The 17216-nt window shown below is 50.5% G+C and overlaps 1 protein-coding gene and 1 pseudogene across 2 annotated transcripts in view; one reads left to right on the top strand and one right to left on the bottom strand.

The window, feature by feature from the left end:
- The window catches only part of CSMD2 (CUB and Sushi multiple domains 2), a 604641-nt gene that overhangs the window by 307535 nt on the left and 279890 nt on the right, over positions 1-17216 (bottom strand). For both annotated transcript variants that reach the window (XM_087446344.1, XM_087446345.1), the window contains exon 7: positions 3506-3583. In XM_087446344.1, the coding sequence (XP_087302470.1) occupies positions 3506-3583 (78 nt within the window). The remainder of the gene's footprint in view (positions 1-3505; positions 3584-17216) is intronic.
- Positions 6868-16693, top strand: LOC106801102 (60 kDa heat shock protein, mitochondrial-like; annotated as a pseudogene).

Raw genomic sequence — 17216 nt, 5'->3', positions numbered from 1 at the left:
TTTGTGAACATTCAGGTAAAGGACAACAAGACCCTGGAAGTGGGGATGGACACGAGGCAGTGGTAATGGACGTGGCGAAGAAAGAACACCAGGGCTCATGGGAGACAAGGGCCTGGGGAGAGGGAGCAGGGGAGCCAATGGAAGCAGGGCAGTGGGGTGTCCCATTTTAGACTCATTGAGTCTGAAGCTCATTTCTACCTTAGAAACCTGGTATAGACCCTGTTCAAATCTCCAGGAACCCCAGGGTGTGGCTGGCCAAGGGAACCTGGGGCCTTGGACAGACTACATGCTCGAGCCAGACACTGGCTATCCTCTTGGTCGTGTGGCACGGAGCACAAGGCCTTTTGGGTAGCCTCCCTTTCTGCAACATTCCACACTGCCAGGTTACAGCCAGTCACCCCCACTGGACGCCTGTCCCCTACTCCCAGCCCCTTCCTCGCCAAACCTCTACTTCCAAAGCTTTCACCTCCTAAACTTAGCAACATCACCACTCCCACCAGTCCACAACTCTCCAGGCTGAGATAATAAGACGGAAGTGCCGTCTCCAAAAGCAGAGCAAGCCCCTGCTCCTGGAGCCTCAGTGTTTTGCAAGCAATGGGAAGGAAGGAGATAACCGGGACCTCCAGGACTCCCAGGGGGGTGGGAAGGAGAGAAGAGGCTCTGCTCTAAGAAGATGAGGATGTCAGCCCTGAGCTGCACTTGCTGGTTCATCTGCTGGAAAGCCAGCCTCATCGTGATTCCCTACTGAGGACTTCTCAGCAAAGCATCCACCTTCTTTAGGCCCTGCCTACTCAATCCTGCCCATTGACCACACCCATCCCAAAGTCCCTGTCAACCACCGCGTGGGAACCCCACAGCCACCTTGCAGCACATTAAGAACGCATAGCAGTTTCCCGCCTCCTTCTCTTGCCCTCTCATTCAGTACTGACGCTGCCTAGTACGCAGACAGAGCAGAAGGCTGACAGATGTGGATGTGGCTGGACCAGATCCCACGCAACGAAACCACAGCCCCTGACACACGGAGCAAACCCCACTGCCTCCCCTTTAATCAGCCAGCTGGAAATCAGCTCAGCCACCGTCTAGGAAGTTACAAGCCCAGCAGGGAGCCGCTCACACCACACCAGTGCCCTCTTCTCCTGGGAGGACTGAGCAGGCGACGGCAGTCCCATGTGGACCTTCAGGGCTCCCCCAGAAACAAGCAAACTTAAATCCCAGTCAGCAGTTTACTGTCTGAATTATGGAGGCAAGAGGCTTTCCCCCTCTTTCCCTAATTCCACCCTCCCCTGCCCATTCAAAACCGGCCGCTTGTGTTTGTAGCATTAATTTGCTGTTGGCTAGAGAGGGAAGGAAGAGAAGGCCCCGCCCCGCAAGGGCCCCTGTGGGGAGGAAGAAGCCATAATATGCTCAGAAAGGCAATGCCTTCCACCCAAAATGAAGGGAGGCACAGACACGTGGGTGGTCAGAACCGATGGCCGGGGTCCATGGTACCCACGGACCATGTGGTGAAGGCAGTAAGTGGGGTCCAGGAGACGTTAGCATGGTCCACTTCTCCCTTGAAACTCTGGACACTTGTCCACAGGGAATTTGGGTAGAACACAAAGGGCCAGACACTTGAAGACATTTGGTTCCCTGCCTCCAAGGCAGCTCGAGTCACACACCCACCCCTCTCCCAGGAAATCTCAGAACGGAGTACCTTGTGGTAGAGAGATGTACACAGTAGTTTTTCAAAGAGTTTTTGCATTATTTTGTTAGAATAGGGTTTCTTCATCTTTCTGAGGGAATTTTGGGCATCTCTGAGTAGTTAATGAAAACCATGGACCCCTTCCCCCTAAAAATTCACCCACAACATCACATGTCATTTTTTATCGAGTTCATGGACCTCTTGAAATCCTAGGTCAAGAAGGCCCGTCTTAGATCCAACAGCACCCTTGGGAGGAAAAGAGGGTAAAGTTTTGCATCCCCATTCTACAGATGTAAAAACTGAGACATCAGTGCCTGGGCAACATGGTTACCTGAGGACACACTGGGATTCAAACTTGCTCTCTCAAATCTGGGCCATTTCCTGAAAGTTTCCCTGTGTTTCCAGGGCAACCTCTGAAATAAATCGTGCCTGCCTCGGTTCATCTGGTTTCCTGTGGCTAGAGACAGAAAGAGCCCATGAGGGCCAGGGCCATGGCTCGAGCCTTCTCTGCAGACCCTTGGCCTAACCCTCAGCTTTCCTTGCTCCCTGCTCCTTCCCCTGGTCCCCTAGTCAAGCACAGAAGCAGGGCCTCCTGGCTGCCCACTGCCGTCCAGCCTCCTCAGGGCAGGATTGCCAGAGATGATGGTCCCCAGAGACATGGAGTGGTGCCCAGTCTCCAGCTGGAGGACTTGAAAGACCAGAGAAAATCCCACACTCAGGCTCGGTTCGGTCAGGGCCTCAGGATCACACTGCCTCTCCCCCAGCCCTGCTCCCTGCCACACAGCACAGAGCTCTGGAGCCACCGACGGCCGCTCTCTCAGCAAGTACTTCTAGCACCTCAGGAGAAGAGAGCCCGTGGAGGTGAGATGAAGGCAGAGGGTCAGGAGGGAAGAGAGAAACAGAGAGAGAAAGAGGGGAGAGCAGAGAGGGGGAGGATGGGGGAGGGAGGGGAAAGTGGAGGGAGAGGGAGAGGACGTGAGGAAGAGGGGGAGAAGGTAGACCAGCAGGCCAGACACTCGGGGCCCCAAGATGGCTCCCCACCCTCACCTCCAGGATGAAAACAGAGGGCTTCTCAGGAAAATCTCCTCTGCTTTCAAGTCCAGCCTCTGCGGTTCCCAAACCCCTTCTTGTGCTCCAGCCCCAAAGCCCCTTAGCACAGGCTCCAGTCAGGTGTTTCTGGGGTGACATTCCAGCCCCTTTCCCAGCATTGGATGTCCCCCTTTTAATCTCTCAAACACCAACAGCAGGAACATGTTCCCATAGACGTAATCTTCCCCATGCCCAAGCAGACAGCACCCAGCACCACCCCATCGGCTCAAGAGGCAGGCCCCCTACCATCTCATCTGCTCTTTGCCCAGCCAGGTCCAGGGACCCCGGTGGAGGTGACTAGGCATTCCGCCCCCCTTCCCATCTTGCCCCGGGAGCTGGAATTGGGGTCCTGCAGCCTCCAAGATCCCAACTGGAGGTTACTGACTCCTAGAGGAGGAGCCAGAAAAAGGACTGTCTTAGCAGGTGGAAGTGATTCAAAAGGAAAAATAAAGAGAGAAATGTAGCAGTAATGACGCCCTGGACTGTAGTTAGAATGGGAAGTGAGGGAGAAAGAGGAGAAAGGAGGGAAGTGGGAGGAGGAGGCGGCAGAGGACAGGCCCTGGGGCTGCTCACTGGCCACGAGGTCAGCGTGCCCACGCGCAGAACCCGGGGTGGAGGGACGCGGGACTGAAGGGACACCACTCTGGCATCGTGTGGCTTCCCCGCGGTTACAGTGCCGGCGGGGCTGACTGCGAGCAAGATGCCCGGCAGGCGGGCAGGCGGGCGGACACTTACACACAGATGTCTTCTGGCTGTTATCTTTGCTAGGCATCAGCTTCACGCCTCGAGACTTCAACTCAATTTGCTTCTTGACTAGAGAGGAGGTAAGAGGGAACGGTTAAGTTGTTGTCTGTAACTGGGGGGAGGGGGTCCTCTAGAATGATCCCTTCTCTTGGCTTGGGACATTCCATGGTGGGTCAAAGCCAGAAGCCCCTCTGGGAAAGGATCTACCAAGGGGAACATTCAAGTGCAGCAGAGTCTCAGACACGGAGAAAATGCTGCTCTCAAGGCTAATCCTCTGGAGAAGGCAGACAAGGTGATTTCCGGGCAAACTCCTAGTGAGTGTCCGCAGGTGAAGCCCGGCAGCCAGCCCACCTCCGCAGTTCCGCTCCCCTGCAGATTCAGCCCCGCCCAATTTCTGAACCAGCCCTGACCAGGGGTGCTAGTTTGGACTCTGACCAGGTGTGTTAGATCGGATTATGGCCCCAAATTGTCACCATCCCCGCATCCACATCCTTTGCACCGTGACTTTGTAGTTCTTCCCATTAAAGAGGTGGAGTATATTTCCTCACCCCCTGACTTTGGATTTGACTATTGGAATTTTGAAGGTTTTGACACATCCAATGGTTTGAAAACTGCCTGCCAGATTAGGCTTGCCCTCTTGTATCTCTCCCATCACTGGGAGAAGACATGGCTGGTCCCAGGAGGATGAGGAACACGTGGAGCAGAGCCAATCAGCCCAGCTGAGCCCAGCTGACCTACTGTGGGCAGGGGAAGCTGAGTTCTGGAGGTCACTGGGGAATGGTGCCTGGCTCAGACGCTGGCCTGATGGATTGAACTGGGTTTTGATCCCATCACGAAGTCTGGTCCACAGCTCATCAGGACTTTGCCAAACAGCACATAAAGGGCATCAGAGCCAGAACTCCACAATTCCAAAAGCCATGCCTCTGAATCCATCTTCCTCCTTTGTGTCTGACTATCCTAGTTCCCCAAAGCATTCTGCTGGCCTCCAAGAGTTTCATCCTGTCTCTGGTTACATGGCTTGGTGGATCTGTCTAGTCCCAGACTCCTGTGCCATCTCCCAGCTGGCCCCTGTTGGGTGACTCAGCCCCACTCAGACTGGTACCCAGCAGTGGTAGCAACAACTGTAACCAGGCACTTCCTCTGTGCCAGGCCCTGGCCTCAGGGCCTCACAAGTTCTTTACTTATATCAGCATCCTTGACTCCTCTCTTTCCCTCACAGCCACACATGACCCATCAGCAAATCCTTCCAAATGTATCCCAAATGCAATGGCCACATCTATCACCCTGCTCCAAGTCTCCCATACTTCTCCCCTTGTTCCCCAAGCTCGCATCTTCCACCCTTGCCTCCATATGGCCTGTTCTCAACACAAGACCAGAGGCATTCTTTTAAAACATAAGTCATATTACATCTCTGCTCAAAACTCTTCAGGGGCAACCCATCTCTTCTAGAGTAAAAGCCAAGTCTTTAAATGGCCTGCACAGACCAATCTGCCCTCCCCATGACTTCTCCGACCCTATCTTCAACCTCAATCCCTCTTCCCCAGCCACAAAGGCCTCCCTGATGTTCCTACAATATGCCAGGCATGTTCCTGCTTCAGCCTGCTAGTTCCCTAGAATGCTCCTCCCCAAATATCTTCATGACTCGCCCCTTTTCTCCTTGAAGCATTTGTGCAAACACCCCTTCCTCATGGAGGCCTTCTCAACCACTCCATCCTTGCCTCCAACCCCAGTTCACGCTACTCTGTTCCCGACTTGATCTCCCGAACTATCCAACATACTCTATCCTTTACTTAGTGATTTTTGTCACTTGCATTGCAATGTCAGCTCCATGAAGGCAGGGGTTTTGTCTGTTTCCTTCATTGCTGTATTCCCAGTGCCTAGGAAAGCACATAGTACGTAGTGGGCCCTCAATAATCATTTCATTTTGTCCTTTATACATTCAACGACCTTGACTGGTAGTTATTATACCTACTTGATAGATAATAAAATCTGGGTTCAAAGTGGTTTAAGTGATTTGCTATAGGACACACAGCCAGGAAGCAGCTATGCGCTTGGCTGATCTTAGCATCTTCTCTTGTGACCTGCCCCCAAAGCAATCCCAGAGGCACCATTAACCGTCTCCAGCGTCTGCCCCCTCCCCAGCTCAGGTCCTGAAAACTCAGGTACTTGCTCTGCACTGGAGGTAACTTGCCAATCCCAAAACTAAAGCCCATGGCGATCGGGTGTGCAAGAGGGCCATCTCCCAGTCCCCCTGCCACCCCTGCTCTGCCTACATCAAAAAGTTCCCAAGGGCTTGTCTCCTGGCAAGCTGCTGTCTAAGCTGAATGCTTGATAAAATTCAGTTACTACCACAGAGTCACCGCTTCCCAACGTGCTTTTTATAAATGTGCATTACTCTTCATGTGTATCCAGCAGGAAAATTTCCAATGAACACTAACGTGGACCCATTATCAAACAGAGGGATTAGCAGGGAAACATGCATTATTCAAGCCTAGCTAATACAGAGCGGCTGGGAAAAATGCCTCTGATTTCATCATTCCTAAGAGAACAAGAATGGTCCCATCACTGCAAGACCAGTTCCGGCTCTTCTCCCTGATGCCCCAGCACTGGAGCAGGGCTGGGGAGGGGCGTCTCTGTGACCCAGGGTGGCCCATTTGAAGTCAGGTCTGTGGAGATGGCTCAGGACACCTGGCCAAGAGGAGGAGGTGAGTCAGAGTCTTCCCAATCCCACTGTTTCAGGTTGTAGTGTCCACGGAGGAAGGGGGATGAGGAAGGGGGCCAGTGTGCCACGGATGCTTGGGTTTTCCTTGTAGCTTCTGAGGGGGGCTGTGAGATGCGGGTGGACATGAGGGGGTGGCTAAGAGGGAACCCTCTTCCTCTCTTCTCAAGATTACACCAAGGAAAAGGCTCCTGCTCCTCTCCCCTCTCAAGGCCCCAGAAGGAATGCTTCCAATTTCTGGGTCCATCCTCTCTACTCAGTCCTTCCCAAGAAGGACTGTCAAACTTGACAGATCAGTGCAGAGTATTCACTGGGCCACTTTAGTAGGGGATGACGTCATCATGCCTCCCAAGCAGGAACTACCTTCTGTTCTTCCTCTGTTGCTTCCTGCTACTTATCACAGGGTGGAGTTTGTTAAGGTGATAAGAAGAACTGAATGAAAAAGGAACCTGAAAGCTACAGGGGGCTCCTTCATTTACATATAAACTGTGACCAACCGTTTACTCCTCGAAGCTGGGTCCCAGAGGTTGTGTCACCCATGTTGTCTGTGGGCACCACACATTCGCCTGGGGAATGCGGGGGCCACAGCTCTATGGGCAGGGGTTCCTCCTACCAACAACACAATCTCTAAAAGATGTACGTCCAGCTGGCCCAGGGCCAGGCTCTGGGAAGGTAGAGCCTAGAGTGGGCCCATACCATCACAGGGGCTGATGAATGGGTCAGGAAAATGTCCTTGGCTGAGGGGTAAGCTCTTGGCAAGACACACATCAAGGAAAGTTAGCATCAAGAAACCACCTCCCTATGCTGAGGCCTCAGTTTTTGAGCAATCCCAGGGAAGTGGTCACACCATGAATCATATATAGCTAATTTTTCTTTCAAACAATCTGACCAAGTGGGTGGTGAGTGATCACGGAACACGGAACACCATGCGAAATTAGCCACAAAATGAGCTCATTGAAGAACTAGTTTGACAGACCAGAGCAGACCAGTGTACAAAGAGTCAGGGAACAAGGGCACTTCCCTCTCCAAATCTCCACAGGGCACTACTGAAGGACCCAATCAGAAATGAAGGACAAAACAGTAAGGACCTGGAGAATTTCTGGGAGGTATCTGTTCATGTTGTTTGTACAGTCACTCATTTCTGGAGCACCCACTAGCGCAGTGCCAATACTACAGTGACGCATTGGTCTCTTAGAGGAGGATTCTGTAACCATTAATGCAGTGGAGATAAAATGGAGCCTGGGGCTAGCTCCATGGTTCTGGCTACACTTGAATGCACACCTCCTGATGCACATATGTGTGTGCATATATCCACGTGTACATACATATTCCTGTCTACAAGTACACCCACAAGAACACATTTGCGCACTTGTGTGCACATGGCTACAAATACTCACATACAAAATATAATTCACGCTTATACATGCCTTTGCACTGTATATGAACAAAGTCAAGACTCCTAAGAGAAGACTGCTGGCTGTAAGTGGCTGATGGAAATCTTACTAGGTACATTCGTCTCCTCCGAATGATAATGACTATAGGAGACTGCCAGGCTGCTCCATTCCTCCTTTATATTCTGGTTAATTACAAGACATTTCCCCGCTGTTGTAAAGGTTAGCGGGACACATGGTATACATTAGCTGGAAGAATCTGGCAATACAAATGCCTCTCTAGTCTGCAGCTTGAGTTATTGGGCTGAGTTAGCAGGAGACAAGGACCTGCTACTGGAGAAGAGAAGAGAGGGAGGCCTAACTTGTCTCCAAGGCTCTGGGAATCATGAAGTGGGTGGAACCAGCAACTTCTTCTCATCCCAGTGGATTCAGACTTCGCTCCATAAGGGTGAGGCCCTGCACTAACCCTGACCCCTCCCCTTTCCCACCACTTAGCTGCCCTGCTGGCTGGACCATCTCTTCATCTCCCCCCACACCCACTCCTTCACCAAATCCAGTTCATTCAACCTTAGAAAAATTTTCCAATGTGTAGCCTTCTTTCAATGTTCAAAGCCACTCCTGCCCTACACTCATCCTTTTTCGCTTGGATTTTGTTCACTGATTCACTCTCTATCCCATCTTAAAAAATGTTGCAGGCAGTGATCTTTTAAAAACTGAAATCTGATCTCCCCTTTGACAGCTTGTTGGGTGTGCATCCTACACCCTGCCCCTCCCTTGTCGCTGAGGGCCTGCCTTGCCACCTAGCCTCCAGCCCTGTAGAAATGCTTTCATTACGCACAGACCTTTGCTAGACAAAGCCGTGTCTAGCACACTGGCTCCTCATTTCACTCAGATTTATGCCAAAAATGTAAAATTCAGTGCAGATGCCTAAGACTTCATGCTTCAAGGTACAGAGCTTCTAGCAGATGCTGAAGCCCTCACTATGGAGAAGAACAGTGATTATGGAATAGAGCTGGGGGAGCTTCAAAGTACCAAAAGATGAGGTGTCTGTGGCCAGGTCAATTGACTTAAAGGATAAACATAAAACTATCACGCCAGACTTGATCAAGATGTTGCCAGCACAAATGAAGAGGCTGGGGTGGCACCACCTCTGCTACTGCACTGGCGTGCTCGATGGCCGTGCAAGGTTTCAAGAAGATTAGCAAAGTTATTAATCCAGTGGAAATCAGGAAAGGTGTGATGTCGCATGTTGACACTGTAACTGCTGAACTTCGGAAGCAGACTAAACCTGTGATAACCCCTGAAGACATTGCTCCGTTTGCCACAATTTCTGCAAAATGGAGACAGAGAAATCAGCAACATCATTTCTGAGATAATCACAAAGGTTGGAAGCGTGTCCTCACAATACAAGGCAGAAAAACACTGAATGATGAATTAGGAATTGAAGACACAGAATTTGACTAAGATTATATATCTCTCTTCTTGAATTATATATCAAAAGTTCAGAAATGGGAATTCCAGGATACTTATAATTTCCAGTGTCCAGTTCATTGTACCCACTCTTGAAATTGCCAATGCCCAGTGAAAGCCTTTGGTTGTAATTGCTGAAGATGCTCTCAGTATACTCATTTTGAATAGGATAAAAGTTGGCTTTCAGTTTATAGCAGTCCAAGCCCCAGGTTTTGGTGTCACGGAAAGAACCAACAAAACTGTTGCTACTGCTGGGGCGGTGTTTGGAAAAGAGAGCTGGACTCTAAATCTTTAAGATGTTTCGCTTCAGGACTTAGGAAAAGTTGGAGCGGTTACTGTGACAAGAGATGATGCCACATTCTTGCAAGGAAAAGGTGGCAAGATTCAAATTGAGAAAGATATTCAAGAAATCATTGAGCAGTTAGAATGTTACCACGAGTGACCATGAAAAAGAAAAACTAAATGAACATCTGCTGAAACTGCAGATGGAGTGGCCGTACTGAAGATTGCTGGGACAAGCGATGTGGAAGAGAATGAAAAGAAATAGTCACAGATGTGTCGAATGCTACAAGAGCTGGTCCTGAAAAAGACTTCATCTGGGTGCTTTGCTTTGGTGCATTCCAGGCTTGGAATCACTGCTCCAGAGAATGAAGAGCCAAAAATTGGTATAGAAGTAATTAAAAGATGCTCAAAATTCCAGCAATGACCATTGCTAAGAATGCAGGTGTTGAAGGATGACTGACAGTTGAGAAATGTATGCAAAGTTCCTCAGAAGCTGGTGATGCAACATGCTGGGTGATTTTTTGAACACGGAGGAAGAGGGAATCATCAACCCAACTTGGGTTGCAAGAAGTGCTCTGTTGGATGCTGCTGCCACGGCTTTTCAGTTAACCACAGCAAACCTCATAGCCACTGGAATTCCTAAAGAAGAGAAGAACCTTGGCTTGGTAGTCGGGAGGCAGTGTGGGGGGCAGCATGCTTTAATTCCTAGAATAGTGCTTTGCTATTACGAATGGACTGTGCGGTGGTCTTCATGAACAACTTCCAAGAAGTCAGCTGGAGAAAACAACTGGAGGAAAGATGTTTAAGGGAGTCCCTAAGAGCCATCAGTTATGGTTTCAGTTGCCTTTGCAATGCCGCTCTCTCTGTGGAACTCCCTTTCTCCTTGTCTCTGCTTGGCTACCTCTTGTTGTTCAAGGCCTCACTCAAGGTTACCTCCTCTCTCTGGCTGTCTATGCATCTCCGGGAGAAGTCATCACCGCCTCAAGGCTTCATTCGGACTGTGTTGAAACCCTTATTACACTACCACACCATGTCTGTTCTCCTAGCTATTTGCCCCATGAGCTCCTACACCTGCATCCTGTGAATGACACAGTCAGGCACATATAAGGTTCCCAATGACGATATGATGATGGAGTGCATGAAAGACCAACTGTTAGAAGGATATGTGCTTTGAATTCATTTCCTGGCAAAAGGAATGGGTTACACTTGAAACCTGTGCTCACTCTTGATTGAACTCAGAAGCTTGGCTTTGCAGGCACCTGGCCCTGGGCTCCTGAGCCCGGTAGCAATAACCCTGCAATCGTGCTGAGGCCCCTAGAGACCCCGAACCTGGAAATGACAGGACAGAAGGGTCAGAGCTTGGACCACCGATGCTTGGGGCACATTCGCTCTGGTCCAACACTGTGGATCAGTCACAACCAACAACACGATGTGTTCTTGTGGAAAACAGAAGCTTCGGCTTGTTACTCTGAAAAGCCGCAAGCATCTCGGTAAATGCAAACTGTTTTCAAAGGGAAGAGTTCATTCTGCAGACAACTGAGACTCAGCGCAGGACTTCCGGAAAGCAGAGGAGCCAATGGCTTTCACTGTGGAATATCTTCCATATCCCGGTCACCAGAGTTGACTTGACAAGAGACAGCAGGGCCAGGCTAGGATTTGGCTGAAGGGAGGGACAGGCACTAGATGAGGATCATCAGGTCAGAGTGGCAGGCAAAGGGAACACATCTAAGGAGGAGCCGGAGCCGCCAGCTCACTCTCACTGCACACGGGTTTCCTCATATGACAGAGTCAAGGTCGTTGGTGGGGTACGAGGCTTCAAGGTTCCATTTCCTGAGCAACTGCCAGGTGCCGGATATTTTACCAGAATATCCTTTAATTTCCAGTAGCTCTGTGGGGTTAACATTCTTCCCTCTCTACAGACAAAGAGGGAGGTAGTGAAGGGTGCTATCCTCCCTGCCAGGGAGGCCCCTCACTAGTTGTGATCATTGGCCACTGAGGGCATTTAAGAAAGGCTCTTCTCACTGTCATTCCTTGTAGGCTTGAAAAGAACCAAACAAGCAATTAACACTCCGAGAAGGACTGGAAATATTTTTTCCTGGGGGCACAAGGATTGATCACACAACCTCAATGGTCTTCCAGAACTGGAAGGAACCTTAAGTAACCTCAAGTCCTGTGGTTGCCAAACACTTTAGGTACAGGAACCTATCACTTTTACACTCTTAGGTAAATGCCCACTACACAAAACAGATCAGAGAAACTGCTCTGGTTGTGGAAGCCTGAGTCCCACCCGCTCAGCCCTTATCAAGGCAGCTGCTGGGAGAACCCGTTGGCCTCCAAGGAACACACTTTGAAAACCCCTCTTTTGGGCCCTGCTTTCACGTTATACTCATGGGCAGGACTCCTGCCCTGAGAGGGGATGGGTGGCCTCTGCCTCCACTTTGCCTTGAACCTTTAACATCTCTATCTTTAGCCCAGACCCTTCTCTGAGCCACAGACCAACAGAACAGCCAACTACCTCCTAGGTAGTCCCCCAACCCCTGATACTCCACTACATGCTAGAATCAAAGTGTCCCAAACAAAATCCATCCCCCGTCTGCCTCTGCTCGAGACCACCTTGGTTAATAACATCATTGTTTTTACCCACTTACTCCGCTTAGAAACCTAAGATCCAGCCGTGACTCCGTCTCCCTTCCCCCCATCCCCTCTCACTCTCAGATCTAACTAGTCATGAGACCAGCATGGTTTACCATGGAAAGATCTCTTCTGATCTGTCTCCTTTCCATCTCCACTGCTTCTGCCTAAACTCTGGATCTCGTCATCTTCTAATTCTCAAAGACTCTTATCTGTCTCCCCATTTTCATTCTAGAGCAGTCAAAGACATTTCTAAAATAAAAATGCGATCACAGAGATGTGATCATCCCCTCTTGTTAAAAACTTCTGATCACTTTTCATCACCCATGGGATCAAGCCCCCATCACTGCAGCTTTTCACAATGTGACCCCTACCTTACTTCCTGGCCTCAGGACTCGCTGCCCCTCCCTGCTCACCCTTGCACTAGACTGCAGACTTTGCTTTATGTTGGCAAATGTTTCTATAAAAGGCCTGGGAGTAAATATATTAGGCTGTTGGTTATCAGTTATCTCAGTTGTAAACTGCTCAGTTCTGCCCTGGTAGCGCTAAAGCCGCCACAGACAATTTGTAAACGAATGACCATAGCTGTGTTCCTATAAACATTTATTTATGGACAACGAAATTTGAATTTCATACAATTTTCATGTGTTATGAAATATTCTTCTTTTGACTTTTTTCTTCAACTGTTTAAAAATGTTAAACCCATTCTGAACTCAAGGATCACACAAAAACAGACTGAGAATTGGATCCGGCCAGCAGGCTGCAGTTTGCCCACCTGAGCTCTGGACACGTAGGAATTGTGGTTGCTAAGACTGGGTGCTCTCATGTCTTCTCGTCTTTGCTCTACCCAGAATGCTCCTTTCTATTGTCTGTCTGGCATGTTTTTGAGACCCACGTTGAAGTCACTGCCACGTTTTTTGGCTTTCCTTAAGTGCCTCCAGCAAAACTAATCGCCCTTTTATCTCCAGTCCTAGAAGCCTTCCTCAGGCCTCAATTACAGCTCTCACCATGACATCCAGAAGTTATAGATTTATGTCTGTTCCTCTCAACATGTTCTCCTTGAGAGCAGAGATGGGCCTAGTTGTCGTGTTCATCTTTCCATGCCGTCACATAGCAGTGTCACACAGAACATGTGTTTTAAATTAAATACAGTTGCCCACCTTCCAACAGCCAGCTAGAGGCAGAGCCAGACAAGAACTCAGATCCCCTGATACCAAGTGGTACTAGTTAAAATTGTGTCTGGCCATGAACACCCCTACATTCTGACCGGACTGAGACGAGAAAGGAATGTGCTGTGTTCAAGCTTATTTATTTATTTATATTTTGTGTCTCTGGGACAAAATTTCCATCAATACAACTAGGAGTTGGTAATTATTAGCTCTGAAGTGCCATAAATCGCTTGAGACTCCAATGCTGTAAAGCTGAGCGTGGGAGGAAGTGATCCTGCGCTGAGGCTCTCCCAGATCCATTCTTTAAAGCTCTCTGTCCCCTTCTGTGCCCCCAGAGGCTGACCTCTGCGGATGGCTAGAGAAAGGGAGCCCGTTGGTAAAGCCTGTCAGCCTCCCAGGGCACAGAGCAGGGACTCTCTTCCCTTGTTCCTGGTTTCCTGTTGGGTTGGCCCATGGAAGGCACAGCAGATGTGAGGGACTGAGAAGGCAGAGATCTGGTTACAGATTCCCAGGCTCCTCATCCTGTGGTGGTTACAGATTCCCGGGCTCCTCATCCTGCGCTGGTTACAATTTCCCAGGCCCCTCGTCCTGCGCTGGTTACAGACTCCCGGGCCCCTCGTCCTGCGCTGGTTACAGATTCCCGGGCCCCTCGTCCTGCGCTGGTTACAGACTCCCGGGCCCCTCCTCCTGCGCTGGTTACAGACTCCCGGGCCCCTCGTCCTGCGCTGGTTACAGACTCCCGGGCCCCTCCTCCTGCGCTGGTTACAGACTCCCGGGCCCCTCCGCCTGCGCTGGTTACAGACTCCCGGGCCCCTCGTCCTGCGCTGGTTACAGACTCCCGGGCCCCTCGTCCTGAGCTGGTTACAGACTCCCGGGCCCCTCGTCCTGAGCTGGTTACAGACTCCCGGGCCCCTCGTCCTGAGCTGGTTATAGACTTCCGGGCCCCTCGTCCTGAGCTGGTTACAGACTCCCGGGCCCCTTGTCCTGAGCTGGTTATAGACTCCCGGGCCCCTCGTCCTGCGCTGTGCGTCGGCAGTGCGCGGGCTCCTCAGTCCCACCAAGCAGTCGTTTTCAATGGCTCCAGCTCTGGCTGCTCCCTCCCGTGGCCCTTCCCCTGGCAGTGAAGGCCTCCCTGCTGTTTAGCCCCTGGGGGCCTCATCATCCCTATGGGCTCCTTTAATCCCACCCTTAATCGGTCCCTTCGCTAAAACCTGTCTCTGCTGCTCTTTTGGGCCGAATTTGCGAGCAGCAAAACCTAGACTGCTCTTTAGTGCTTCCACAGTTTTCATTCCTTTAGAGCAATGGTTCTCAGTCGGGGGTGATTTTGCACGCAGGGCACACTTGGCAGTATCTGGAGAGTTTTGGGATGTCATGACTGTGCGTGTGGAGGTGCTACTGGCGTCTGTGGGTAGAGGCCAGGGATGTTGCTAAACACCCTGCAATGCACAGGACCCCCCCACGACTAATAATTATCCAGGCCACAATGCCAACAGTGCTGAAGTTGAGAAATCCTGCTTGACAGAGTTACCAATTGAGTGTCTAAGTGATATTGTAGACCCTTGCACCACGTACCCTCAGTCTGGAAAACACTAGAAAAAGAAGGTCCATGGGAGAATCACTGTGTGTGTGAAACCTGGCTCCAACACACTATTGATGATACTTGAGCCAGCTAGGTAGGCTCTTCGCACTGTCGTTCCTCATCTGTAAAATGGGGCTCATAGCAGTACCCCCTTCACACAGCTGCTGTTAGGATAGAAGGAAGGAGTAGATGCCAAGGGCTTGACACCTAGAGGGCCCTCCTTGAACACTGGCACACCCACGTGCACACTGTATTCTGGGCTGTGCAGAGGGAGATGGAGAGGCGGTAAGACAGGGCCTGCTTCTGAGAAGCTCACAACTAAAACAGTTCTTCCACTTGTGGGCTGTTCCCTGCTACAGACTTGCGAAATTAATTCAGAGCTCACACCTAACATTACAAATTGGAAAAGAAATTTTCAGGGTGCATCGCACTTGGTAAGAGTAAATAGCAGTGGGTGACCTTTTCCTTTTAGTCCTACAGATATGTGCATACTGGGCTGGGCTGGAAAATGTACATTTTTTTTTTTTTTTTTTACCGGGGGGGTGAGATTAACAAAACAAAGTTTAAAAGTTCCCAGTCAAATAGGAAAGGTGAGATACCTGAAGCACCATAAAGGAAGGCTCTGGGATTTTGCTGGAAACTCACACAGGCCTGTGAATGAATTCAAGCTTCACCACTTACAGGCTGTTGATCTGTGTGAGCTGGGCTAGTTACACCACCTCTTTGAGCCTCAGCTTTCTCAGCTGAAAAATGGGAATTAAAAACACGTTGGCCACTGCTGTGGGGTACAGAGCCTGGTACGTGGCCTGGTGCACAGTAGGTGTGCAATCAATGTGTGCTCCTGACCTTCTAGAGACTGCCTGGTCTGGGTTCTCATTGCCCACTGTCTGGCCTCAAACCGTAACCTATGACAGTCACAAATGGGCCCTCAGTAACTTGAACGATTAGAAACACCCGGCACCTGTTTAATCACATGGAATGACAGCATTCGTCTCACCTTCTCTATTTTGGAAAACACAACGGAAAGATCCGGACATGTGCTTCACTCCCACAAAGGCCCAGCCTCCGCGGAGGAGAACTGTCTCCAGGAAAGCTCTGGGAGCCAGGCTCTGTGAAGCTCCTCAGACCAGGTTGGTTTCCTATTTGTTTTTTAAATATTTCAGAAGTGTCCTGCTCCCCAAGGCTAAGGAAATGAGGCTGTTCATAAAAGATTCAGATTTTAAAGGTAATGTTTCTGCTTCCAGTGCTGCTTTTATCCCACTTTCCAGGTGGAAAGCCAGCCCCAGGGGCCTCATAACGAGGGGCTCCACTCCGCCCATGCCACCTCTGGGGTGGACAGTGTGCTGCGCTGTCACGGGCCTCAGGGCCTCAGGGATCTCCTCCTCTCAGAACCCACACCCCCTCCTCAGCACCCGGTCGGCAGCCAGGCAGGAACTACAGTCCACCTTCTACTCCTCTATCAGGCCCCCGTTGTGGTCACTCCCGACATGCTGATGCACCTCACTCGCTCACTTACGACATAAGCCCACTCCTCTATTTACTCCCCGGGGGCCCATACAGGCCCTTATGCTTAATAGGTGAGTAATAGGAGCTCACTGTCAAATCAATTAGAACCAGCACCAATCTGTAACTGGTGATAGTTAAAGCTTAATGAGCAAGTTATGAAGCTAACCCTCGGTGTTTATAAATTGTGTGTATTTCGAATAAACTCCAGGTTGAAAAGGAGTGTCGTCATCTACTTCCATCCACTGGATTCCCGGATCTCCTGCAGTCGTGCAGAGCTCCCTGCTTTGGGGTTGACCTGTTCCTTTTTATAGGCGGCTCTGGGGGTTAGGAAACCCCTCACGACTGGAGCAGAAATCTGCTTACCCGCCACTCCCACCCGCCGTTCCTGGTCTGATCTCGGGCCGCGAGAGCTCTTCAGATGCCAGCGCCTAAGCTACAGTGCTCCCTAACGTCATTTTGTCTGTCTTGGTAATACGTTTGCCTCCTATGTGAAATGAAAGACTGGAAATGTGGGCTGCTCTCCCACTTTATACCGGCGTAGGCTCCACTCTGGGGGGTAAGAGGGTGGGCTCTGGATTCAAAAGGCAGCGTGCCTTGGGAAACTGGCTTAATTTCTCTGGGCCAGCTTCCTTGTCCCTAAGATGGGGATGGTGACAGTATTTACCTCGCAGGGTAATGATGAGGATTAAATGAGATGATGCTTATCAAGTGCCCAGCACAGTCCCTGGCTCTTAGAAGGCGCTCGGTGTTAACCACTATAATTAACCTGGCCTGGAGTGGGGCAGCCTGGCTAGACAATTTGAGAAGTGTCACTCCCTGGGGCCACAGACCACAGTGGCAGATGGGGGATGCAGTTGTGCAGACCTCTGGGTCTGCAAATAGGAAGAGGACAACGGAGGCAAGGACGCCTTGAAGCCACACTGGACCCAGTTTGGAGACAGGATGAGCCCCCCAG

Source organism: Ceratotherium simum, chromosome 22 (genome assembly GCF_057802395.1).
Source record: "Ceratotherium simum simum isolate JZ-2026a chromosome 22, ASM5780239v1, whole genome shotgun sequence".
In the NCBI taxonomy this organism is placed as follows: domain Eukaryota; kingdom Metazoa; phylum Chordata; class Mammalia; order Perissodactyla; family Rhinocerotidae; genus Ceratotherium; species Ceratotherium simum.
This window is presented reverse-complemented; position numbering and strand designations above follow the sequence as displayed.